This window comes from Bubalus bubalis, chromosome 1 (assembly GCF_019923935.1).
Source record: "Bubalus bubalis isolate 160015118507 breed Murrah chromosome 1, NDDB_SH_1, whole genome shotgun sequence".
NCBI classification, from domain to species: Eukaryota; Metazoa; Chordata; class Mammalia; order Artiodactyla; family Bovidae; genus Bubalus; species Bubalus bubalis.
In genome coordinates, this window is record NC_059157.1 from 49,947,517 (window position 1) to 49,972,985 (window position 25,469).

Consider the following 25,469-nt stretch of genomic DNA (forward strand, 5'->3'; position numbering starts at 1 on the left):
TTAATATACCAATGTCTTTGAATGACATATGGAGATAATTTCAAGCTATAAAAGTGTTTACATTGTTGCCAAAGCTTTTTTCAGTTTAGTTATGTCAGCTGGGAGGAGTTTATAATCAGAGAATTTCAACAGCCTCACAGGATGCAATCAGAACAGTTGTTAAACCATGGGACACTGATGAAAAGAATTCATTTGCATGTCAAAGAAGGCACTGACTTTGAAGATACAACACATTCCTTTGCAAATAGAAAAGCAAACAAAAATGTGGGCAAAGAGTTTGTGAGTTGCTTTATATGCATTTTATTAGCAATAATAAATTATCTATGCAAATTTATGGCAAGATGTCTAGGCAAGCATGTCATGCCCACCAGCTTGAGGTATAAAAGGTCCCGTGCAGGATGAGAACTTCATTCCTTCTTGGGTAACTTGCTCTTCACATTCTATCCAAATCCTTCCCAACTCCTGCCACGATGACTCATTTCTTCTGCTGCGGAAGCTACTTCCCAGGCTATCCTTCCTATGGAACCAATTTCCACAGGACCTTCAGAGCCACCCCCCTGAACTGCGTTGTGCCCCTTGGCTCTCCCCTGAATTATGGTTATGGATGCAATGGCTACAGCTCCCTGGGCTACTGTTTTGGTGGTAGCAACTTTAGCAACCTGGGCTGTGGCTATGGGGGCAGCTTTTATAGGCCATGGGGCTCTGGTTCTGGCTTTGGCTACAGCACCTACTGATGGACCATGACTCCAGATGACTACGGGACTCGCCCTCAATTCTCTGTGTGCAGAACAGCCTGAAAAACAATGACTGTCTTCCTGCCTCCAGAAACGCTTGAGAGAGATACATCTTCCATGTTTTTGCAGTCTTCTTGCTGAGATCCTGATCTTTGACATTGCTGAACAAGTCACCCAGGCATCAAATGCTGAGCTGATACTCATCTATAGCCAGGGCAAGATTTTGTATTTCTCTAACATACTTGAATTTTACTAATGAAGCAGACAGTCTGTCTCCTATGGTAGCTCTGCCCATGTATCATTAAATTCTACATCAATATCAATGCATTACTATTAAATGTGTGAGTAGGAAGGGGTTTTGCTGTTCATCACAATAAATCCAAGTCATTCAGCACAAACATTTTTGTTCTGGTTGTTTATTTTATTGTGCCTTTTGTTTGTTCGTTTTGCTCTCATCAACCAGTTTCAACCTGTCAGGGTGGACTTCAATCACATATAGGGTGATGCCTAACAATTTTGTCCCTTTATGTTGAGATTTTCAATTTTTAAAAAAATTCTTTAAAAAGTCCTAAATTTAACCAGAATACAGATGACCCTTGAACAGTGTGGGAGGTTAATCCATGTATAATTTATGTTCAGCCCTTTGTATCTGAGATTTCTCTTTATCCATGGATTCAACCAACTGTGGACTGTGTAGCATTGTAGTGCTTACTACTAAAAAAATTCTGCATTTAAGTGGACTTTTGAAGTTCAAACCCACTTTATTCAAGAGTCAGTTGTATAGTCTGTACACTGCGATTGTTAGTGTTTCTCTATGCTGATTATAAATAGGAAATTTTCTTAGCTGTTCAATATTAAAAGAAAATTCTTTCCTCCTTTCATTATTGACACAATTTCATTTAGCTTCTTCCTCTTTTCCTGCTGCTTATAGAACTCATTATAGAGAGATTTAAACCCCATAAACTGTTGGAAAAATTTCCTTAAGTGGAATGAGTTATGAAACTGTTTTTAAGACTTCCTAAGATTTGGTTAATGAAGGCAAGCCAGAAACTAAAATCACATAATACTTTTTTCCCTTTTTGATTGATGGGTTTTATTTTTCCCACCTTCTTCACTTCTGATTATATATGTAGGCATATTAAAAATGAGGTATTTGTTCTTTGGAATGATCAATTCAGTTCAGTTCATGATAGTTGCCATCAAAAGCACTTGAAATGATATATGATCTGCGCTTAGAAAATGCTTCCTGAGAAAACTCTGCTCTGTTTGAATTAAAGCTCATTCATTCATGCATAAAGTATTTATTGAACCCCTACCTGTCTCAGAAAAGATGCTCAATAATTGTGCATTGACTTGTTAAATCTCTGCTTTATGGGTGCAAAATATTGTATAGTCTGATACAAGGTTCATTTATGTATGTATGAAGTTACTGGGCTCTGGTCACTCTGTTTAAAACTGGGTGGCTGTACAAACCTGCCACAATCTCTGGGCTGAGACACTCATTCAGTAGACACTCACCAAGAAGTTACAACACCACACACTGTCCTAAAATGTGGGGACAGAGATAAATAAAACATAATTCTGACTTTCAAGAGTTAAATATATTTTTGTTGTTGTTCAATTTCTAAGACATGTCTGACTCTTTGAGACCCCATGCATTGCAGCGTGCCAGGCTCCTCTGTCCTTCACCATCTCCTGGAGGTTGTCCAAATTCATGTCCATTGAGTCTGTGATGCTATCCAACCAGCTCATCCTCTGCCACTCCCTTTTCCTTTGGCCTTCAATCTTTCCCATCATCAGGGTCTTTCCCACTGAGTCAGTTCTTCACATCAGGTGGCCAAAGTATTGGAGTCTCAGCTTCAGCATCAGTCCTTCCAATGAATATTCAGGGCTGATTTCCTTTAGAATTGACTGGTTGGTCTCCTTGCAGTCCACGGACTCTTAAGAGTCTTCTCTAGCATCACAATTCAAAAGCATCAGTTCTTCAGCACTTCAGCCTTCTTTATGGTCCAACTCTCATATCCGTCCATGACTACTGGAAAAACCATAGCTTTGACTGTGCAGACCTTTAAAAGTCTCTTATTTTATGATAATTAATGTGTTATATTAATAAATGATTATCCAAAGACTCATTTCCTTCCAAGGACCCAAAATAAGAGATAGCCTATAACAAGATATATATCCCTTGATTTTGGTTTATCCAACTTTCGTCATGATTAGATTCATACTTAGCATTTTTTGATACAAATGCCATAGAAGTAATGCTGAATCCTTTTCAGTGCATTGAATAAGGAGACACTTTATGTTGGTTCATACAAATTTGGTTGTTTGGTTACTTTGTTCACTTGATGAAAGTAGTTTCCTATATGTTTCTTCACTGCAAATTTGCTATTTTTCTCTTTGTAACTAATAATTTTTATTGAAGCCTTGACACTATGCAAATATTCTATTCCTTATCAAGTTTTCATCCACTGTCTTAGGATTCATTCACAGTTTTTAAATTTTATACATCCTTCTACATTTATTGTTTGGCAATCTATTGTAAGAAAGAACTTTCTCTTCTCCCCATTTATTTTTATGTGCTTATTTATTGTTATCAAAAGCTATATCAGTGTGGGCTTGAAGATTCTTATTTTACTCAATGTGTTACCATCCATTAATATTATTTTTTCATTAAAATATTATTAACTTTCAAGCTCTAATTGCCCCAGATTTGGAGAGTGGGAACATCATCATTCTGGCTTCTTTGTCCTTTAGAAATGGTTCCCATTGCTGTCTGATCAATGCTTTACTTTCTGACTCAATGAGATATTCCAGGCTCATCTTGAACTCTTCTGCTTCAATCATGGGAGCACTGGATCCCTTTGGTAAAGACTGGTATTTAGAAAATATGAAATAGGTGTTAAGTGTACTCACTGCTATGGTATCATTGCTACATATGCTAATTTCTATCCTCTCGTATTAAACCAGTTAATCCTAAAGGAAATCAACCCTGGGCATTCATCAGAAGCTGAAGCTCCAATACTTTGGCCACCTGATGTGAAGAGCCAACTCATTGGAAAAGACCCTGATGCTGGGAAATATGGAGGACAGGAGGAGAAGGGGAAGAAAAAGGATGAGATGGTTAGATAGCCTCACTGACTCAATGGGCATGAGTTTGAGCAAACTCTGGGAGATGGTGAAGGACAGGGAAGCCTGGCGTGCTGCAGTCCATGGGGTCTCGGAGAGTTGGACACAACCTAATGGCTGAACAATGCACAACAACATACGTTACAACAGTCATTGCTATGGTTGTTAATCATTCTTTCAGATTTAATAATGGCACACTGACAAGCTGCACAGCAGTTCTGGGTTTGGGGGAAAGTCACTGACAGGCAGCATTCACATTAGGGTGAGAGAAGGGTGGCTGACCTTCAGGCTGGATGAGGTCTCCAAATGTCAGGGTGTAAAGGTCTAAAGTTTTGCTCTAAAGTTGAAATGACAAGTTGCCCTAGTACTCTCTTGTTCTTCAATGAGAGTTTCATTTAACTACTTTATCTTTGTTTCAGTCCCAAAGTTGCTTTTTTTTTTTTTTTAATATTCTAAGTCCCAATTCTCCCTGTGAATTTGAAGGGAAGGTCTGCTTAGTTTCACTTGTAGACTCCTCCTATCATAGTCTCTGCCATGACTTTCTCCTTGTTTTTCCTTCATTTCTTTTCCATCATCCAGACATTTAGTTATCTCTCCTCCACTGATATTGTCCCCACAATTCTCCTTGTCATTGTTGGCTTCCAACATTTGATTTAATTTAATGGATTCTGGGAAAGGGGAGGGGAAGAAATCTGGTTCATCTGCCAACCTAAAAAACATAAAATCCTTAAAGAGGACAGGAAGTGATTAAGAACAACAATAACTACCTATCTTCTTTTCTCCCACAGTAATTATGTAATAGATACAACAATTGATAATTTCACTATTTATTTGCATACAAATTTTTTGAGATGGATTTCTTTATTATGTTACTAAAGAGGAAACCAATGTTGAAAATTTAGTGATTTGTTTGAGGCTGCATCATTCATTTGGAAAGAAAAATGCCAAGCTATAGCAATGGGGACCTGACTCTAAATCCATCCCTCCACTATAAAACAAGTCATATAGCATTTTAAAAATTATGAACTCTTTCCCAGAAATATCCCTGCCTAATGCACTCCTTATGCCATTAATAACTATATCTAATATAGTTATTATATTATATATATATTGGATTTACATTTTACAGAATATGTCCTTAGAATTTTGTTTAATTCTGACAATTATCTTGGGAGATGGGTATCATGAAAATATTGATGGAAATTAAATAATTTCCCCAAATGGGAAAATATTTATCAACTGGGAGAGTTAAGCTTTGAGCCAAGGTATCAAACTGAGGTCTTCTGACTCCTTTCATGAACATTATTCTACCACTGATAACAAAGGCAAAACATTCATTATGTGTTTAGTGATTTGACTGTAATTGAGGTTATCAAGATCCTCCAGTATTTTCCTAAGCTTGTCAAATAATTTTAATAAATATTATGCTTCAATCTTTGTCTTGATTCCAAGTTCTTGGATTTTTCCCATCTCAGTATCTCTAAGAAATGGTGGCAGACCTTCACTCCCCATTTCTGCATCCATTCACACCCTTATCATTTCTTGCCTGGATTAAAACACCAGATGCCTGTCTGGTGTGTCAGGCAGAGTCTAGCCCATCTTCTACACTACAGATGAAATCGTCACTCAAAATGAAAATCTAATAACATGACTTTCTTCACAGACTCTGGCTATTTTGTGGTTAATTACAGATTTCAGGATAAAGATCAGTTAGTGGCACACAAGAACATCAGTTTCTCTAGTCTCATTTCCTACTTCATTATAACAAGCTTCCCTCTCTCCTGCAATGGGACGTATTACAGTTTTTTGCTGTTTCTGCCCTAGTCTTCATCTAGCAAACTCCTACAGAGCCTTCAAAAGGACTTCCTCTACCCCAGGGGTCCTCCCTTGTTTCAGCTGAAAAGCTTCACCTCTGTTACAGTGCTCACATGGCTCTGCTCACCAACTGAGACCACCTGGAACACACTATAATCAGCAAAGTTGGGCTTATTAACTTATTGTGACAATGGAGATCATACAACATGAGAAACTGTAGGATGTCTCAATAAGAGGGTATAGGAGGGGCTTGTTCTAGGATTTGCGCTTGAGGGATTTGATATTGGAGATGATTAAAGGAGGTGGTGGCTTCCCAGGTCGCCCAGTGGCAAAGAATTTGCCTGGCAATGCAGGAGACACAGGAGATGTGGGTTGGATCCTTGGGTCAGGAAGATCTCTTGGAGGAGGAAATGGCAACCCACTCCAGTATTCTTGCCTGGGAAATCTCATGGACAGAGGAGCCTGGTGGGCTACAGTCCATGAGGACACAAAGAGTCAAAACGCAACTGAAGATGCATGCATACACACAAAAGAGGCAGGGGTGTCTTCTGGACTGGGTACCACCTGCAACAAGTTTTCACAAAGTTAGTGGTTTAAAAACAACACAAATTTACTCTTACAATTTTGGAGGTCAGAAGTTCCAAAATCAAGGTGTTGGTAGGACTGTATTCATTGTGGAGGCTTTAGAGAACAACCTATTTCCTTGTTTTTAATAGGCTGCTCCAATTCCTTTGTTTGTGTCTTCTTCCTTTATCTTCAAAGGCAATAGCATAGCATTTTCAAATCTCATACCCTGATTCTGACTCTGACCCTCCTACTTTGCTCTTTCATTTTAAGGATCCTGTTGATTACTGGGATGACCCAGATAATCCAGAATAATCTCCCTACCTCTAGGCTGGTGGATTAGCAACCTCAATGCCCTCTTGTCATCTAATGTAACATATTCACAGGTTCTGGAAATTGGGATAGTGGCATCACTGAAGTACCATAAGTCTACCTTCCACAAGAAACAGACCTAATTCTATGGTTGGGTATTTTAATGAGACTTTTATCGAAGAAATGGAAAAATGCTGAAGCTGTCATTGGTACAAAGGGCAGCAGTCACTGTAAAGGACGTTAAGTCACTTTTTTGGCTTGGATAGTGTTCTTGTTTTCATCTGTTTTTAGGTGTGAGTACAGAGTGTTTTTGTTTTTGTCTCTCTCCATCTCTCACTGCCTGACCCTGTCTTATTTGATGTTCTTTCTGAAGACTGTGTGTGGGGAGCAGGGAATGCTCTGGTTTCCCATTTGTGTTTTCAGGGCTGCTGTTTATCTTTCTCACCATCATTAGTTGACAGGTTGGCTTCCCTCACTGTAGCATGTATGTTGTAAGGTTTTTGAGAGAAAGCCCCATGCTTTACTCAATGCTGTATCGCCAGTGCTGTATCCCAGACACTTGATAAATATTTGTTGAATTAATATAATTATTTAAAACCTTAGAGAAAAAGCCCACTCCCTTTCCATTTAGAATATGGTCAGCAGACAACAGACATGGAAATCCTCTGGAAGCGTCTTCAAAATGCACAGTCGTGGGCCTTCCTTGTCAGAATCATACTCTGCATACAGACAAGATCTGCAGGTGATTTGTGTGCACGTAAAATTTAAGTATTGGGTGGGGGGACTTCCCTGATGGTTCAGTGATTAAGAGTCCACCTGCAATGCAGGGGATGGGAGTTCCATCCCTGGTTGGGGAACTAAGATCCCCCATGCCAAGGGGTGACTAAGCCTGAGAGCTGCAAATACTGGGCCTGTGTTCTGCAACAAAAGATGCTGCATGATGCAGTGAAGAGCCTCATGCCACAAGCAAGACCCAGTGCAGCCAGAATAAACAAGCAAACATATAAATACAAACATAAATAAATGAAAAATTGATATAAAAAGATTTGAGTATTGGTCAAGTCCGGTTAATTCTTTATCCCAAAAGAAGGAGACATTTCTCATTGTTGATTTTTTAAAGTGTCGATGAGACGGTATTAACATCTTCAGCAACAAGTTAAATTATTTTCCCGTACTTTTGTTCTATTTTTTATTGCTATTTACAGAAAAACTAGTTCCATTTTCTTTCTTTTTTTTTTTTTTTTAATTTCTATTGAGGATAGAGAAATAGCTCTTAAAATTATAGCAGGAGAGCTTTCTACTAGATAAATGGAAATATTTCTTGTTTCTATGGCCTGCCAGGCAGAGACTGCTCAGCATGTTCTATGACTCCAGAGTATGTTGAGTATGGTTGTCTCTAAAAATACCCTGTTATTCCTCAGACACCAATTCCTTTTTAGTGACTTGCCTCTGAGGCTCCTGACATTATCTTTGACAATGATAATCGAGTTAGAGTGCACGTAAAATCCTGTTCTGTTTTCTTCGCTTTCAATCCTCCTCCTCTTTTAATAGTCTGCTTCGCACATATACCTCACTATTTCCATTCTGAAGCTTTTTTGTCCTACGCACTTGGTTGCCACGACAGAATTTTCAAGGCTTTCTTAATGAACAATGTTAAATGTTAAGAGAAATCTTTGGGACAAAAGCCCTCATTTTTTAAATTTAAATTTATTTTTATGTTCATCTTTGGTTAGCAGAGACCTTGAAGAAATGATGATTTTGGTAGATTGAACTCATCATCCTTTGTAGTTTGGCTGTAATAGGAAACACTGTTTTCAAATCATCAGATGAGCATGATCTCAGATATTCCAAAGGGTAACCAACAAATAAATACGTTGAAATGTCTCCCTTCCACTCATTAGCAAGTCTGCTTTAGCACTGAGGTAGCACGGCAGACCATGATTTCTCATCCTTGATCCTTTTCACTAACTCAGCTTGCCGGTTGCTGCAGTGGCTGAATTTTATATACATTTCCAGCTTCTGACTCTAACTCTCCCTTTATGTCACAAGAAGTAGACCTCAGCTCCTCCGTTTTGCATCAACAGGAACAGAAGGTAGATGCTCAAAAAGGACCTTTAGATCCCACTAGAGACTAAAATCTTGCAGCAAAAAAGGTAATGTCTTTGGGAATTTCTTTTTCATGTTGATTCTGAAACACATGTGAGATGTTTCTGGCCAGAGTCAGTGAGCCTTTTATGCATCTAGGCATTGTTGTGGTATCACATTATTTCTTAAGAAAACCACATGGGTTCTACATCAAATAGGAAATTTCATTAATTAGTTGCTTGCTCTACCATTAACCTAGTAGCCTCACAAATGTGGCTTAGCCCCAAGAGTGCTGCGATAGCAAGGTAGTGAAATTGTGTCTCAAGTTGGTCCCAGGACTTTGTCAGCAAGTTCTGATCCATGTCAGGTGACCACTCTTGGAGTATGCTGCATGTGACCTTGACTTCAGACCAGCGTTTTTGACCTTGGCTCTGTTGACATTTGGGGCTGGATAGTTTTTTGTTATTGAGGGGAGAGGAGTGTTCTGTGCACTGTAGGATGTTTGGCAGCATCCCTGGCCTCTCTCATTAGATGGAACGCAACAACCTACCAGTTATGACAAGTGAAATTGTCTTTAGACAGTTGCCAAATGTCCCCTGGGAAGCAAAGTTGTCCATGATAATAAGTTATATAAATTCTGCTTACTAATCCTGGCTAAGAAGGTGTCAGGCTTCCTGGGTAGCTCAGCTGGTAAAGAATCTGCCTGCAATGCAGGAGATCCTGGTTTGATTCCTGGGTCAGGAAGTTCCCCTGGAGAAGGGATAGGCTACCCACTCCAGTATTCTTAGGCTTCCCTGATGGCTCAGACAGTAAGGAATCTACCTGCAATTCAGGAGACTTGGGTTCAATCCCTGGAGGAGGGCATGGGAAGCCACTCCAATCTTCTTGCCTGGAGAGTACCCATGGACAGAGGAGCCTGGCGGGATACAATCTGTAGGGTAGCAAAGAGTCAGACACGACTCAGCAACTAAGCATACGGCACAACACAAGAAGGTTTCTCCTTTTCTTCTTTCACCATTTTAAGCTCATCCCATTTTAAGTTGTGTGTCTTCTTAACGAGGACACCTTTACAGATGGCTTACCAGTGAACAGTACTGGTTTCTCAAGGAGTGGCCAAAGCACTTTCTTCTTATTTTTTCACAGCACCACTTGGCTTATGTGGTCTTAGTTCTCTGATCAAGGATGAAAACTGGGCCACAGCGATGAAAGCACTGAGTCCTAACCACTGGGCAGTGAGGGTTCCCCAAAGCACTTTCTGGGGATGATTTGGGCTACTTATTCAAAATGCAGACTCCTCAGACCTAGCCCAGACCCAGGGAATCAGAATCTATATGAAGAGAGCTCAGTAGTAAGCATATTAAATAAGTATTCAAGGAGATTTTTGCAGTCTAAACTTTGAAACTACTGCAGTGGAATGTCTTGTAGAAATTTCAACATTTCTCTTCTGAGATTCTGTTGTTACATTCTGTGCTTTAAATTGATGGCAGCTGTGAGCTCCTGAGTGTGTCTTAGCAGGGGTGTGTAACACAGTGAGCAAAATTATTCTGTACAGTCGCATGCTTAATTGACCAAATCTGATGGGAGATGGTTGGATTGTAATCTTAGCTTCTCAGTGATTTTGATGTTAGGATCATAAGTCTCAGGGAATCAACTTACCTCTTGTTACAGTAGAATGACTTGGGGCCCAGCAAGTGATTTGCCTAAATTCTTTCAGCAAGTGAGTGGCCAATTTAAATTTAGAATACAGTAAGTCCTCTACATGCAAGCAAGTTTCTTTCTAGGAGTGCATTTATGAGTCCAATTTGCTCATACATACAACAAAGTTAGCCTAGATACACAACTAACACAATTGGCTATTTAGTGTTGCTGTTGTTTAGTTGCTCCATCGTGTCCAATTCTTTGTGACCCCATGGACTGTAGCTCCCTAGGCTCCTCCGTCCATGGAATTTCCCAGGAGAGAATACTGGAGTGGGTTGCCATTTTTTCCTCCCAGGGATCCTCCCCACCCAGGGATTGAACCCGTGTCTCCTGCATTGGCAAGTGGGTTCTTTACTGCTGCACCACCTGGGAAGGCCATTCAAGGGTTCTACATAATACTGTACTGTAATAAGTTTATAATACTTTTCACACAATACTTTCCTACAGTAAAGTACCTTGAAAGAAGGTACAGTAGTACAGTGGAATGGCTGGCATTTCTTAGCAGTACTAACTACATCACTGCTGCTTTTACACTTGCTTCTGGACATCCTGGGCTTGAAATAAAGATACTGTGCTACTGTACCCTGTAAAGTACACAAAGCACAACCACTTGTAGGGGATGCACAACATGACGATGCACACCAGACACATGAACTAACTTATGTGATTGGACATGGGAACACACGCTTTGAAAGTTTACAACTTGAAGATTGGTATGTAGAGAACTTACTATATTTGTTCATTCACTCATTAGCTCAAGTAATATTGATTAAAAACTTACATTATGTCCAGTATGGCACCCCACTCCAGTACTCTTGCCTGGAAAATCCCATGGGCAGAGGAGCCTGGTAGGCTGCAGTCCATGGGGTCGCTAAGAGTCGGACACGACTGAGCGACTTCACTTTCACTTTTCACTCTCATGCATTGGAGAAGGAAATGGCAACCCACTCCAGTGTTCTTGCCTGGAGAATCCCAGGGACGGGGGAGCCTGGTGGGCTGCCGTCTATGGGGTCGCACAGAGTTGGACACGACTGAAGCGACTTAGCAGCAGCAGCATAGCATTAGGAAACAGTCAGAAAAATGGTAGAGCAGTGAGGCAGAGATTGATAGAAATCAGTGCATTCCAGAGAGTGTTAGAAGGTAAAGTGACAGCACTCGATGACAGATTGCAAATTTGGGAAGGTGTCAAGGGTGACTCCTAGGTGTCCATTCTTATTATTCAGATGGCATCATCTCAAGGGTGTAAATCTTAATTTCATATCTTTGATATGAAGATGCGATTTCTGAATGTGAGGCCCTAGACAACAATAATTAAATTTTGTATGCCAGTTAGTAAATTACCCGAAAGGAAGTCATATTTTGAGACTCACAGTATCTGATTACCAAAAAGTAGTAACCCAAAGGCGTTAGGAGGATTTTAAATCAAGAGTCTAAGAGAGCCTCCACTTACATTCTGGAAGCGTGAAGATTTTCTTTATTTTTTTCTTGTAGCAATGATTAGATGTAGTATCTACTGTCTATTTTATCATCTCTAATTGTCCCAAATATCTTACAAAGCTTTGCAATTAGAGGACATCAGCACAGAATTCGGAGAAGGCAATGGCACCCCACTCCAGTACTTTTGCCTAGAAAATCCCATGGACGGAGGAGCCTGGTAGGCTGCAGTCCACAGGGTCGAGAAGAGTTGGACACGACTGAGCGACTTCACTTTCACTTTTCACTTTCATGCATTGGAGAAGGAAATGGCAACCCACTCCAGTGTTCTTGCCTGGAGAATTCCAGGGATGGGGGAGCCTGGTGGGCTGCCGTCTATGGGGTCGCACAGAGTCGGACACGACTGAAGCGACTTAGCAGCAGCAGCAGCAGCAGCAGCACAGAATTACAGGTGTGCAGGGGTATTGCTGCTTGTTAGTCTCCAGCTGACCTGGGCAGGATCTGGGGTGTCAGAGCTCATGGGGTGGCCATCACTTCGAGTGAGTCTTGTCAGATTATCCCACCATATAGAGATGTGTAATGTACTTTGTGTGCTATTATGAGAAAAAAGAGATCAAATTGCCAACATTGGTTGAATCATAAAGAAAGCAAGGGAATTCCTGAAAAACATCTACTGCTTCACTGACTACACTAAAGCCTTTGACAGTGTGGATCACAATAAACGGTGGAAAATTCTTCAAGAAATGGGACTCTCAGGCCATCTTACCTGTCTCCTGAGAAACCTGTATGCAGGTCAAGAAATAACTGTCAGAACTTTACATGAAACAGTGTACTGGTTCAAAATTGGGAAAGGAGAATGACTAGGCTGTATATTGTCACCCTGCTTATTTAACTTATATGCAGAGTACATCGTGTGAAATGCTGGGCTTGATGACTCACAAGCTTGACTCAAGATTGCTGGGAGAAATATCAACAACCTCAGATATGCAGCTGACACCACCCTTATGGCAGAAAGTTAAGAGGAACTAAAGAGCCTCTTGATGAAGGTGAAAGAAGACACTGAAAAAGCTGGCTTAAAACTCAATATTCAGAAAACAAAGATCATCGCATTCAGTCCCATCACTTCATGGCAAATAGAAAGGGAAAAAGTGGAAGCAGTGACAGCCTTTATTTTCCTGGGTTCCAAAATCACTGCGATGGTGACTGCAACCATGAAAGTAAAAGACACTTGCTACTTGGAAGAAAAGCTATGACAAACCTAGACAGCATATTAAAAAGCAGACATTCATTTTGTTGACAAAATTCTGTATAGACAAAGCTATGGTTTTTATGTGGTCATGTATGGATGTGAGAGTTGGACTATAAAGAAAGCTGAGTGTCAAAAAACTGATGCTTTTGAACTGTGGTGTTAGAGAAAACTCTTGAGAGTCCCTTGGACAGCAAGGAGATCAAACAAGTCAATCTTAAGGGAAATCAACTCTGAATATTCATTGGAAGGACTGATGCTGAAGCTCCAATACTTTGATCACCTGATGCAAAGAGCTGATTCATTGGAAAAGACCCTGATGCTGGGAAGGACTGAGGGCAGGAGGAGAAGGGGATGACAGAGGATGAGATGGTTAGGTAGCATCACTGACAAAATCAAGATTAATTTTATCAAACTCCAGGAGATAGTGAAGGACAGAGGAGCCTGGCATGAGGCAGTCCATTGGGTCACAAAGAGTCAGACATGACTTAGCAACTGAACAGTAACAACAATGAAGAAAATTTGGCAAGCACTGCCCTTTGTTATTTCTTCTCCCAGTGTCTTCCATGGATGTCCTGCAATTGAATTCCTAGTAGGGATATTATCCTGATAGATGGCTATTAACTTACTTGTTATCAAAAATCTCTCTAGCAGTTCTTTTTTAAAAAACCTAAGCAAAGAAGGATATTTATTGGTTCACATAACTAAAAAGTCCAGAGAATATACTAGCTTCAGGCATGGTTGGATCCAAGGCACAAACACTGTCATTAGGACTCAAGTCTCTCCATTATTTGGCTCCTCTTTCCTCTGTACTGACCTCATTCTCTGACAGGCTCTTTTGATATGATGGGTCCTGTTGGTTTGAGTTTTTCATCCTACAGAGCTAAGCAACCTCAGCAAAAAGATTCTGAGTCTGGATTAAGGATATAGCCTTCTCCTGGGCTGATATTTCTTGGTCAGGTAAACAGGAAAAGGAAAGTTCCTGTACCTGACCATCCTTTAAGATCAGAAAATTGTATCCAGAGTAAATGCTATGAATTAACTCTGGAGTACTCAGGGTTAAAACTTATTTACAGAGCTTTGACATTAGAGTGCCGTTCTTCCAGATTACTACTACTACTACTAAGTCACTTCAGTAGTGTCTGACTTTGTGCGACCCCACAGACGGCAGCCTACCAGGCTCCCCCGTCCCTGGGATTCTCCAGGCAAGGACACGGGAGTGGGTTGCCATTTCCTTCTCCAATGCATGAAAGTGAAAAGTGAAAGTGAAGTCGCTCAGTCGTGTCTGACTCTTCACGACCCCATGGACTGCAGCCCACCAGGCTCCTCTGTCCATGGGATTTTCCAGGCAAGAGTACTGGAGTGCGGTGCCATTGCTATTTATATGGCTTGCCCTGAAGAAGAAACCTTACTTACTTGACTATATACCTGACCCAGCCTTTCCTTTCCCTTTGACATGTTACTGCAAACTGACTGGCTGTCCTTGAGAAGACTACAGCTAACCCCAGCCTATCTTACACTTAGTTACACCATGGAGTTTTGAATAGAAGCAACCTGAACCTCACCCCACTCAGACTTTATGTTCTTCGGTGCTGGTGTTAATTTAGTCGCTAAGCCTTGTCTGATTCTTTATGACCCACCAGGCTCCTCTGCCCATGGAACTCTCCAGGAAAGAATATTGGAGCAGGTTGCCATTTCCTTCTCCAGAGGATCTTCCCGACCTAGGGACTGAACCTATGTCTCCTGCATTGCAGGGGGATTGTTTACCATTGAGCCATGAGGGAAGCCCTAACAATTCTTAAATTCACTCCCTTACTAACACTGCCACCTAGTTAGTGAGATGGCTTTTGTGTATTTCTTCTGATTATCTATCCAATGACTATTCCTCCCCCTCCTTCTAGGTTGGCAGAGCCTGCTTTACACAATACAAGCAGAAAATTCCCAATGTTACTTTTTAAGCTTCCCTTGTAGTTCAGCCCTGGGATATTATTCAATTCCAATATGGAAATTGGAATTTTCCTGTGGGAAATCTATGGGAAGACAAATGTGAAGTGAATTCTTTCTTATTGCACAATGAAAAGGAGCTTTGAGGAAAGTCCTTTTTTAACTCCTCTGTTTCTGGATGGTGATGTGTATGAATCTGAAGCATTGACCTTCTGCAATGATCTTGAAACCATGAGAAGGCAGAGAATCACACACAGCTCTGAACTCTGATGTTGTCAAGCCCTGGAATCATCTGCAAATTGCTTATGTTCTTGTTTCTTATTATTTGCAAAAAAAAAAAAAATGCTTTTTATTTAAGTAACTTTCAACTGGTTGTTGTTACTTGTACCCAAAAGCATTCCTAATGCATACAGTTTTAAACCTGGTCTTCGTTGGTGGCACAGTGGTAAGGACTCTGTCTGCCAATGCAGGAGATGTGGATTTGAACCCTAGTTGGAGAAGATCCCCTGGGGAAGAAAATGGTGATGCACTCCAGTATTCTTGCCTGGAGAATCCTATGGACAGAGGAACCTGGTGGGCTAAAGGTGGGCTACAGTCCATGGGGTCACAAAAGAGTGAGAAATGACTAAACAACTGAGCAGGAGCACTTCGTACCTCCAGAATTGTTTCTCAATTCTAATTCATCCTCTACACTGTCAGAGTAGTGATCGCTCTATAATGCAGAACAGATTAGTATATGAGTGGCTCCCTTTGCTTTCATAGAACGCACAGTCCCATATGTCCCCTGACTGTCTCGCCAGCTCCATACTCCACTAATTCTTCTGTTATAAGCAATTTTATAACCATTGAATTTTCTATGCCTCCTGGAAGACACTGTACTATTTAACACCTTTGAGATTTTACTTCAAACACTTCTTTCTGGAATATCCTCTAAATCTACCTCTTTCTAGCTGATACCATTTTCAAGTCCTAGCTCAAATATCTATCCCTATCATAATGAAGATTTCCAGGAACATTACCCTCTACATCATGTAGGATAGTCTGTTCTCTGTTTCATGCCCTGAAGTCTACAGGAGGGAAATCTGGACTTCCAGTGTAGAACATATAACATTGCATTTTCATTTATTTGTCACTTTCTACTTAATTTTCCATTTCTAATTCTAAATGCATGTTTTTAGATTTCTGACACTTAACAACACACTTGGAACACAGGAGATGCTCAATAAATATTTGTAAGAATAAATGAAAGGATGAATGAAATATAATTTTTATTTTAGACAGTAACCACTGATGTATATTCTAAAACTCACTTAAAACATTTCCTTGTAATTTCTCTCTCATTTGTAATGAATTATAGTGTTTTGAAGCTGGAAAGTTTATACTTGAAACTGATAAGAAAAGAACTGTTTTATTGTGCACACTGGAATTGACTCTTTATGACCTGTACATAATTCATTTCTTGCTCCTTTGCAGAAAATCAAAGAGCAAGGTTTTCTCCTATTTTTGTTCATGTCAGACCTTATTTGAAATGAAAGAAATATGAAATAACAAATCAAATTATTTATTAAATAACAACTTAATATTGGTATTAAAAGAGAAAGGGTCATGGGCTTTATCCAAACCCGTAGATATCTAGTAATGATGTTGTTGTTGTTCAGTCGTGTCTGACTCTTTGCAACCCCATGGACTGAAGCAAGCCAGGCTTCCCTGTCATTAACAACGATTAGTCCAATATTATGTCATTTCATATGTGAGAATATAATATTTTTCTATTTTCCAAACCCTCAAGTCACAAGACCATTTTTTTTTTTTTTAAGAAACTCACAAAAGTAAGACATTTTAGCTCCAGTTGTTTTAGCCTGCTGCTGCTTTTCACCTGGGGTTCCTACAATCACACCTTCCTTCATGTTGGGAGGCATTAGTGAGCCACAGACCTTTCTGGGATCTGGCTAGGGAGAAGCTGAAGTTGGATATCAGTTCAGTTCAGTTGCTCAGTTGTGTCCTACTCTTTGTGGCCGATGAACTGCAGCACACCAGGCTTCCCTGTCCATCACCAATTCCTGGACCTTGCTCAAACTCATGTCCACTGAGTCACTGATGCCATCCAACCATCTCATCCTCTGTTATCCCCTTCTTCTCCTGACGTCAATCCCACCCAGCGTCAGGGTATTTTCCAAAGAGCTGGTTCTTTCACATCAGGTGGCCAAAGTATTGGCACTTCAGCATCAGTCCTTCCAATGAATATTCAGGACTGATTTTCTTTAGGATTGATTTGTTTGATCTCCTTGCTGTCCAAGGGACTCTCAAGAGTCTTCTCCAATACCACAGTTCAAAAGCATCAATTCTTCAGTGCTCAGCTTTCTTTGAGGTCCAGCTCTCACATCCATAATGACTACTGGAAAAACCAAAGCCTTGACTAGATGGACCTTTGTTGGCAAAGTAATGTCTCTGCTTTTTAATACACTATCTAGGTTTGTCATGGTTTTTTGTCCAAGAAGCAAGCTTCTTTTAATTTCATGGCTGCAGTCACCATCTCCAGTGATCTGGGAGCCCAGAAAAATAAAGTCTGCCACTGTTTCCATTGCTTCCCCATCTATTTGTCATGAAACAATGGGACTGGATGCCATGATCTTAGTTTTTTGAATATTGAATTTTAAGCCAGCTTTTTCACTCTCCTCTTTTCACTTTTAATGAGAGACTCTTTAGTTCTTCTTTGCTTTCTGCCATAAGGGTGGTGTCATCTGCATATCTGAGGTTATTGATATTTCTTCTGGCAATCTTGATTCCAGTTTGTGGTTCATCCAGTCTGGCATCCAGTGGAGTTTGGATATGGGGGATAGATTTTGTGTCTAATTAGGCTGCTTTTAGCCATCCTTGTATGGTGATGGCTTCCAGGAATTCTCTCCCATCTGCTCTTCCAATTCACCCAGAATTTGTGACATGAATGTGCAGCAGGAGAAGTCATATCTCAGTGTGAATTTGCCCTATGGCATCCAGAGTAGAATGAGTAGTGGAGGAAAAAATTTGAAACGGCGGAGCCAGAAGCTAGTCTATGGAAAGAATATTGTAGAATTGTGTCAGGCAGTTCTGTAGTAAAAAAAGTTTTCCAGAATTTTGTAATTTTTGTGTCTTTTATTAGTATTTAATTTTATGTGATTTAGCATTTTAACAAATATTTATTTTTATATTTTTATGTGGTACTGTTTTTCATAATGAGGGTTCTCAACATTGCAGACATTTTTCCAGGCTCTTTAAAACCTGGATCCTTCTTAGATACAACTACGTTAGAATAAAGCTTTCATAGGTCTAATGCAAGATTAAACTAACTGTAGATTTTATTTTTAAATAACTTGATAAATCATGTTGTTGTTCAGCCACTAAGTCTTTTTTGACTCTTTTCCACCCCATTGACTTCAGCATGCCAGGCTCCTCCGTCCTCCAAAATCTTCTGAAGTTTGCTCAAATTCATGTCCATTGAGTTGGTGATGCCATAAAACCATCTCATCCTCTGGACCCCCCTTCTCCTTTTGCCTTCAATGTTGCCCAGCATTAGGTTTTTTCCTAGTGAACCAACTTTTTTTTGTTAATTTATTTTTTAATATAAATTTATTTATTTTAATTGGAGGCTAATTACTTTACAATATTGTATTGGTTTTGCTGTACATCAACATGAATCCGCCATGGGTGTACACGTGTTCCCTCTTTGAATCAGGCAGACAGAGGATGGAGCTTCAGCTTCAGCATCAGTCCTTCCTTTAGGATTGACTGGTTTGATCTCCTTGCAGTCCAAAGAACTCTCAAGCATCTTCTCCAGCAAGACAATTTGAAAGCATCAATGCTTTGGCACTCAGCCTTCTTTATGGTCCAATTTTCACACCCAAACATATCTACTAGAAAAACCATTGCTTTGCCTGTGTGCACCTTTGTCAGCAAAGTGATGTCTCTGCTTTTTAATATGCTATCTAGGTTTGTCATAGCTTTCCTTCCAAGGAGCAAGCATCTTTTACTTTCATGGGTATTGTGTCCAGTAGGGCAGGCTAGCATTTTGTCAGACTGGGTCGGCAGGTGGGAGAGGAACTCATTTAAACAGAGCATCACAACTGAACTTTGATATTAATGCAATCTTTTTTCTTTCCATTGTGCCATACTATTGTTTGTTTAATTTTTATTTCCTCCAAATATTACCAGTTTTTTCTTTATGAAGGGGGGACAAGTGATGACAGCAGAATCTAGTCTATGATTTTTTAGACAAGGCTCTGTGGTTTAATGTGTTCATATTTTGTGAAAGGGAGAGTGAAAGTCGCTCAGTCATGTCCGACTCTGTGACCTCATGGACTATACAGTCCATGGAATTCTCCAGGCCAGAACACTGGAGTGGGTAGCCTTTCCTTTCTCTAGGGGATATTTTAGTGAGTGAAGCTAATTTTAATTCCTTGCCCTTATTTAGCTATAAGTCACATGAAATGCTTGAATTTTAAATGCTGAATCACCTTAGGGGCCGTAAAGCTTTGTTCATGAACAAGAACGGTGTAATAACACTGTATATTTTCAAAAATGCCTTTGCTGTAATTAACCAATTAGTGGTTGGAACTCTGTTATACTTTTGCATTTTCCAAATATTTCACCTTGCCCTTGGAATTTACCTGTGAGCTCTACATACCTCCAGAAATTTAAGTCTTAGCTGCTGGTAACAGGAAGGAAAGTTACCTCTGAGATCTAAAGTAAAATCTTGGAGGCTAGTGTGTAATGCATACTGTTCTGTACCTTTTAAGAATGATTCCTGATAACTCTGTGCCTTTCTCTTTCTGTCATGTGTGCTCTTTTGCTGTATCTTCTGTAAATTTTCTATTAAGTGCCATTCAGAAGAATCTCAAGGCAGGTATCTGAGAATAATTTTTCAAGACTTCCATTACCCAAGATAAGTTTGATCTATCTTGTTCCTCCTTTAATTCGTATTTGAGAACTAAGTTTCCATTTAGAGAGAAGAAGATTTTCTTTCCCAATCCTGGGGTGCATGATCACCCTTAAAGTGAGGTAACTTAGATTTAATATTGTCATCTGGCTCTTTACAAGATCACCATATTTGTTACACAGTCTGGTTTTATTAGATCTAATGAAAAAATTATGCACATTTTAAGGTAAAAGTTCCCATTCATTATTCTGTTTTTACCCTGTTTTTATTTTCAACATTTATTTTAAAAAGTATATTCGACCAACATGATATTTGACAATTAATTTCTAGGATAAATCCACAAGCTTCATTTTTTTTTTTTACACTTACAAGATTATTAGTTCAGGCAGTGGTTTAGAAACGTGATGTTAAATATAGTTCAGGTGGGTACTATAATTAAAACAAATTTTATTCAGTTTTGTAAACACGGTAGCTATAAATAGAGGGAAAAAGAGTCTTTCCAATGAACTCTTTGGTATTTGTCTTGGATAAAGCCAAAATAAATTCTTTAATCAGATAAACGCAAAAAATATCTCAGTCTTGAGGTGGTTTCACTATGTATCGGCTTCCCACATAGCACAGTGGTAAAGAATTCGCCTTCCAATGCAGGAGATGCAAGAGATGAAGGTTGAATCCCTGGGTTGGGAAGATCCACTGGAATAGAAAATAGCAACCCATCCTCGTATTCCTGCCTGGAAAATTTTATGGACAGAGGAACCTGGCAGACCACAGTTCACGGGGTTGCAAAGAGTTGGACGCAACTGAGCGCGCACACGCACGCACAAACACACACACAGTATGTATATGTTATTTCACTCATTTTTTTTTTTCAACACATAGTTATTGAATTCCAACTGTGTGCTGTGGAAATTCAGAGAGCGAGAGGACTGGATAACAGTTAACAACGTCAGAAAATTTCGTAGTACTGTAAAGCCTGCTTCCAGAGGTTTGTGCTTAGGACTTTATAAGACCCAGAGCTTTGAAGACTCTGCAAAGGATATTTTAATGAAGGGACACAATTTACTTGAAGGACTCCAGCCCCTGTTGTTCTATCACATGAGAGCGTTCTGAAGCAATTGTAAAGACATCTTAAGCAAGCAACACAAACTAATTAGCAAATTGGTGTCAAGAATGAAAATGATGCCTTGTGTTTTTCACCGCATCCCCTAGCCAGGGCATATAAAGAAGGAGGAGCATAGGAGCATTTCCATCGTACAGAGGAAATTCATTCCCTGCTCGCCAAGCCGCCCAACCCAGACACCATGAGCTACTGCTTCTCCAGCACCGTCTTCCCAGGTTGCTACTGGGGCAGCGATGGCTACCCGCTGGGCTACAGTGTGGGCTGTGGCTACGGTAGTACCTACTCCCCAGTGGGCTATGGCTTCGGCTATGGCTACAACGGCTCCGGGGCCTTCTGTTACCGAAGATTCTGGCCATTTGCTCTCTACTGATTTGCTGAAATACCGGAGGCATGGAATTTTCTCCCCCAAACCCAAGAGGCGCACTTCCAGGTCCTCAGAGACCCATCAGCCTCCCAGGTGGCTGCTTTTCACATCAGCACCAGAGTCTCAAGGGAAGAAGATGAAAAACCGCTTGCCTCCAAGCTGCCTTCCCTGCATGATGTTTGTTGGGACATTTTGGGAAACTTGACATCCAAACACGTTTTACTTTTGAATTTTTCACCATGCTCATGACTCTTGTCATTATCAAGTTGTGGATGTGTCTGTCAAATTCTCAATAAACTTGTCTCAACCTCTATTATATTCTCACCTGAGTGGAGTTTCCTTTCTTGGTGCGCGCATATTTTTTGGAACAGGCAGTGAGGCGAGGAGTTAGTTTTCTCATGCGGGTGTTAGAAGCAGTGAGAAAGCAAATAATACCTGCTCTTGTGTGAGAAGCAGGCAACAGGGGTCTGCTTATGATTTTTTAAAAAATCCTATCTTAACCTTTTTTAAGTCTGTGACATCCTCCTCCAATTCTGGCCCCAATGTTACACCATCCATACACCATCCATTGCTTGGTGTCCCTCTGCATCTTGCCACTCCTGTTCCTCACAAGGGAACCCAACATTGAGGGACTCTGTCAATTATTTCTGTATCAATACAAATAAAACCCACTATTTTCCCTCTCGGGGACCAAGGATTGTAGAATAAAATGCTATGTCCCTTATTTAAGGATTCTGGAGAATCTATAGACCTATTTTAGGGATCTGAGAGTCTTTTAAGGGAAGGGTAGGTCCCCCATCTCAAACCACCTAGGATACCTACTTTACCACTTACAAGGACCAGTTTAGAAACAACAGAAAGCTTCTTAATCTTTGAAGAATCAACATCAGGTAGTGAGTTTTACTCTTAAAAGAGCACTTCTTATAGACCTGAAGATACATCAGCCTTTCTCTGTATTCCTTTAGAGAAGAGAGTAATATTCTTTTTATAAGCCAAATAAAAAATTCCTCAATCCTCTTGTTGAAAATATTTTATGTAGAGTACACATATTCTTGGGGACAGCAGGGTTTGGCTTAAACTCTGCTCCTCTGTTGAGTGTCTGCAAGTGGTATCTTGCATATTCTCCGCATTAGCTATAAATACAGTGGCTATTTGGAGAGATCATATTAGGAAAGAGTATTTTCTGCACCATATTTCATCCAACAAATATCTTTTTAAAAGAATTCAAAAGACATCATGTTCAAGAATTGACTTAGTAGATTCTTTTCCAGTGGGCTATTATAACCTAGAAAATCTCTAGTTTGAAACTTTCTAGCAGCCGTAGGTTGATTCACGCTGAGAATTGTAACTTAATCAAACATGTAGGTTAGAATAGAATAATAAAAGGAAAAAAAGGGGTTTTCAGGAATTGGAGGGTCAAACTGAGGTTAGAAGGTGTCTATTTGACAGTTCTAGAATAAGGACTGACTTATAAAAATTTTGTGCTTGAGAAAACTACACAGAACATCTAATTGTGTTTTTGAAGCTGCAGGATGCAGGAGCATCACCTGGCAGCTGGCTTAAAATGCAAATTCTTATGCTTTAGGCCCCGGAATTCTGACGACGTTTCTGAGATGTGATCCAAAAATATAATTTTTTTTTTCTCTAGCTTGACTGAGGTATAATTGACAAATAAAATTTTTTTTATCTTTAAAGTGTAATAAGTAAGTATAAAGGATGTTTGATATGTGTATACATTGTGAAATGACTACCATAATCAAGTGAATTAATGTATCATTCACCTCAGATACGAGGATTCCCAGGTGGCGCACTGGTAAAGAATCTACCTGCCAATGCAAGAGACACAAGAGACATGGGTTTGATTCCTGGGTTGGAAAGAGCCCCTGGAGGAGGAACAGCAACCCACGCCAGTACCTTTGCCTGGGAAGTTAATGGACAGAAGAATCTGGTGGGCTACAGTCCATGGGGTCACAGAGTTGGACATGACTGAGTGACCGAACACACACATCACCTCAAATTACCAATTTTTTTTCAGATGTATGATGTTCGCATCATTAATCTTAAGGGAAATAAAGCCACAAAGAGTTATCACTTCATACCTGTTGGAATGGGTATCATCAATAAGATGAGAGAAAATAATTTTTTTCCAGGATGTGGAGAACAGGGACCCTGTTAAACACTGTTGATCGGAATGTAAATGGATTCAGCCACTATGAAAAACAATGTGGTTTCTTAAAAAATTAAAAATAGATTTATCAAATGATTCAGCAATCTCTCTTCTCAAAGGATCTCAAAGGAAAGGAAGTCATTATCTTGGAGAGGTATCTGCACTCCTGTGTTCATTGTTCAACATTATTCATAGTGGCTAAGGTATGGACACAGCTTATGAGTCTGTTGAGAGATGAATGGATAAAGAAAGTGTCATGTAGATACAATGGAATATTTTATTTGTTACATTGTATTGCATCCAATCTTAAAAATGTAAGAAATTTTGTCATTGGAAACAACATGGATGAACCAGAAATCTAAAGTTTTTAGAAGTGCCCTAGGATTATGTTCTGCCTCCCCAGGACAAATTTTGGAAGATAGTGAGGGGCAGGGAGGCCTGGTGTGCTGCAGTCTCTGGGGTTGCAAAAAGCTGGATACCAGTTAGTTACTGAACAACAACAGCAACAGGATTCTATATCAGATGGTCTGACCCCCATGCTTTAAGAAGCACTGTTTCAGTACATTACACACACACACACACACAGTTATTTATCTATTCATTCATTTATGCTCAGATAACTTAATCTTCAGAGAAGGCAATGGCACTCCACTCCAGTACTCTTGCTTGGACAATCCCATGGATGGAGGAGCCTGATAGGCTGCAGTCCATGGGGTCGCTAAGAGTCGGACACGACTGAGCGACTTCACTTTCACCTTTCACTTTCATGCATTGGAGAAGGAAATGGCAACCCACTCCAGTGTTCTTGCCTGGAGAATCCCAGGGACGGGGAGCCTGGTGGGCTGCCGTCTATGGGATCGCAGAGTCGGACACGACTGAAGCGATTTAGCAGCAGCAGCAGCAGCAGCAACTTAATCTTGATAGAAGAATATTATCTACATCTCAACTCAACAAGATTAAGGCCAGAAGAAGGAATCCTTTACAGCCCCAGAGACATACAAGAGGTACATTGAAGTATGACTACTGTGCTTGGCACTTTTAACTGCAGTATTGGGGTTGAAGTTTCTGATTATATACTCTGCTTAAGAAAAAATGTTTCACAGACACCACAAGAATGGTCTAAGTATAGCGGGAGGACAAAGTTTTAGAGAGCCAAGGGGAAATTACTGTGCAGGAATGAAGGCTTATGTCATTAACAGAAACTCTCTGTTGATGAATGAGAGAGTGAAGGAATACAGCAGGAATACTGTCTTATGAACAAAAGGGTTAACTTTCCCTCCTCAACTTTATTACTCTGATATGTAAAATATATAAAGCCTATTGAAATAAGTCAAGGGAACAGATTATATCAGAAATCTTTTAGCCTTTCTAGTAGGCTCTATTTTATTTATTTCTGCATAGGGAAGGGGAGGAGAAGGAAGCAAGGAAAGACAAAACTTCTAAGAGGTTTCCCCCAACTTCTGCATCTCATTACACAAGATTACCCACAAAACATCATGTAATATTGTAAAATATTAATAATAAAATCAAGAAAGACACACACAAAAAGAAAAAATGTACTTTGGGATGATTTTATAAATTCATATTTTTCCATGTAATAAAATGTTCTGCATTACTTCATGTTGGTTATTTTTATTTATTTATTTATTTTTCTTTTTTTCTTTTAAATTTTATTTTATTTTTAAACTTTACATAATTGTATTAGTTGTTATTTTTAACTGTAGTTCACTTTTATTACTTATGTTTGAAAAAATGCTTGTACTCAGATCCCACCCTTGGAAATCTTGATAGGAAGATCTTCTATGGGCTCTGGAAATTTGTATTTAAAAAAGTTCTCCATAAGTAGTTTATCTTTGTGCTACCAGTTTGGGATAGTTGCAAAATTCTTATTCATGGCTTTTTATTTCCCATCCTTTTCAGCTTCCTCCATTTATTTTGAATCTAG

General features: G+C 39.8%; 2 protein-coding genes across 2 annotated transcripts; both read left to right on the forward strand.

Moving 5' to 3' along the window:
- Positions 1-394: 394 nt before the first annotated feature.
- LOC102406445 (keratin-associated protein 7-1) lies at positions 395-1,134 on the forward strand. Its single transcript, XM_006053845.4, has one exon. The coding sequence runs from the start codon at positions 471-473 to the stop codon at positions 732-734; it is 264 nt and encodes an 87-aa protein (XP_006053907.3). The 5' UTR covers positions 395-470; the 3' UTR covers positions 735-1,134.
- Positions 1,135-21,133: 19,999 nt separating this feature from the next.
- Positions 21,134-21,514, forward strand: LOC102406135 (keratin-associated protein 8-1). Its single transcript, XM_006053844.3, has one exon. It carries the CDS (start codon positions 21,175-21,177, stop codon positions 21,361-21,363), a length of 189 nt encoding a protein of 62 aa, XP_006053906.3. The 5' UTR covers positions 21,134-21,174; the 3' UTR covers positions 21,364-21,514.
- The last annotated feature ends 3,955 nt before the right edge of the window (positions 21,515-25,469 follow it).

What these genes read in the sequence shown, in the direction of transcription:
- LOC102406135 (XM_006053844.3), top strand. Translation starts at nt 21,175, where the DNA reads ATGAGCTACTGCTTCTCCAGCACCGTCTTCCCAGGTTGCTACTGGGGC.
- LOC102406445 (XM_006053845.4), top strand. Translation starts at nt 471, where the DNA reads ATGACTCATTTCTTCTGCTGCGGAAGCTACTTCCCAGGCTATCCTTCC.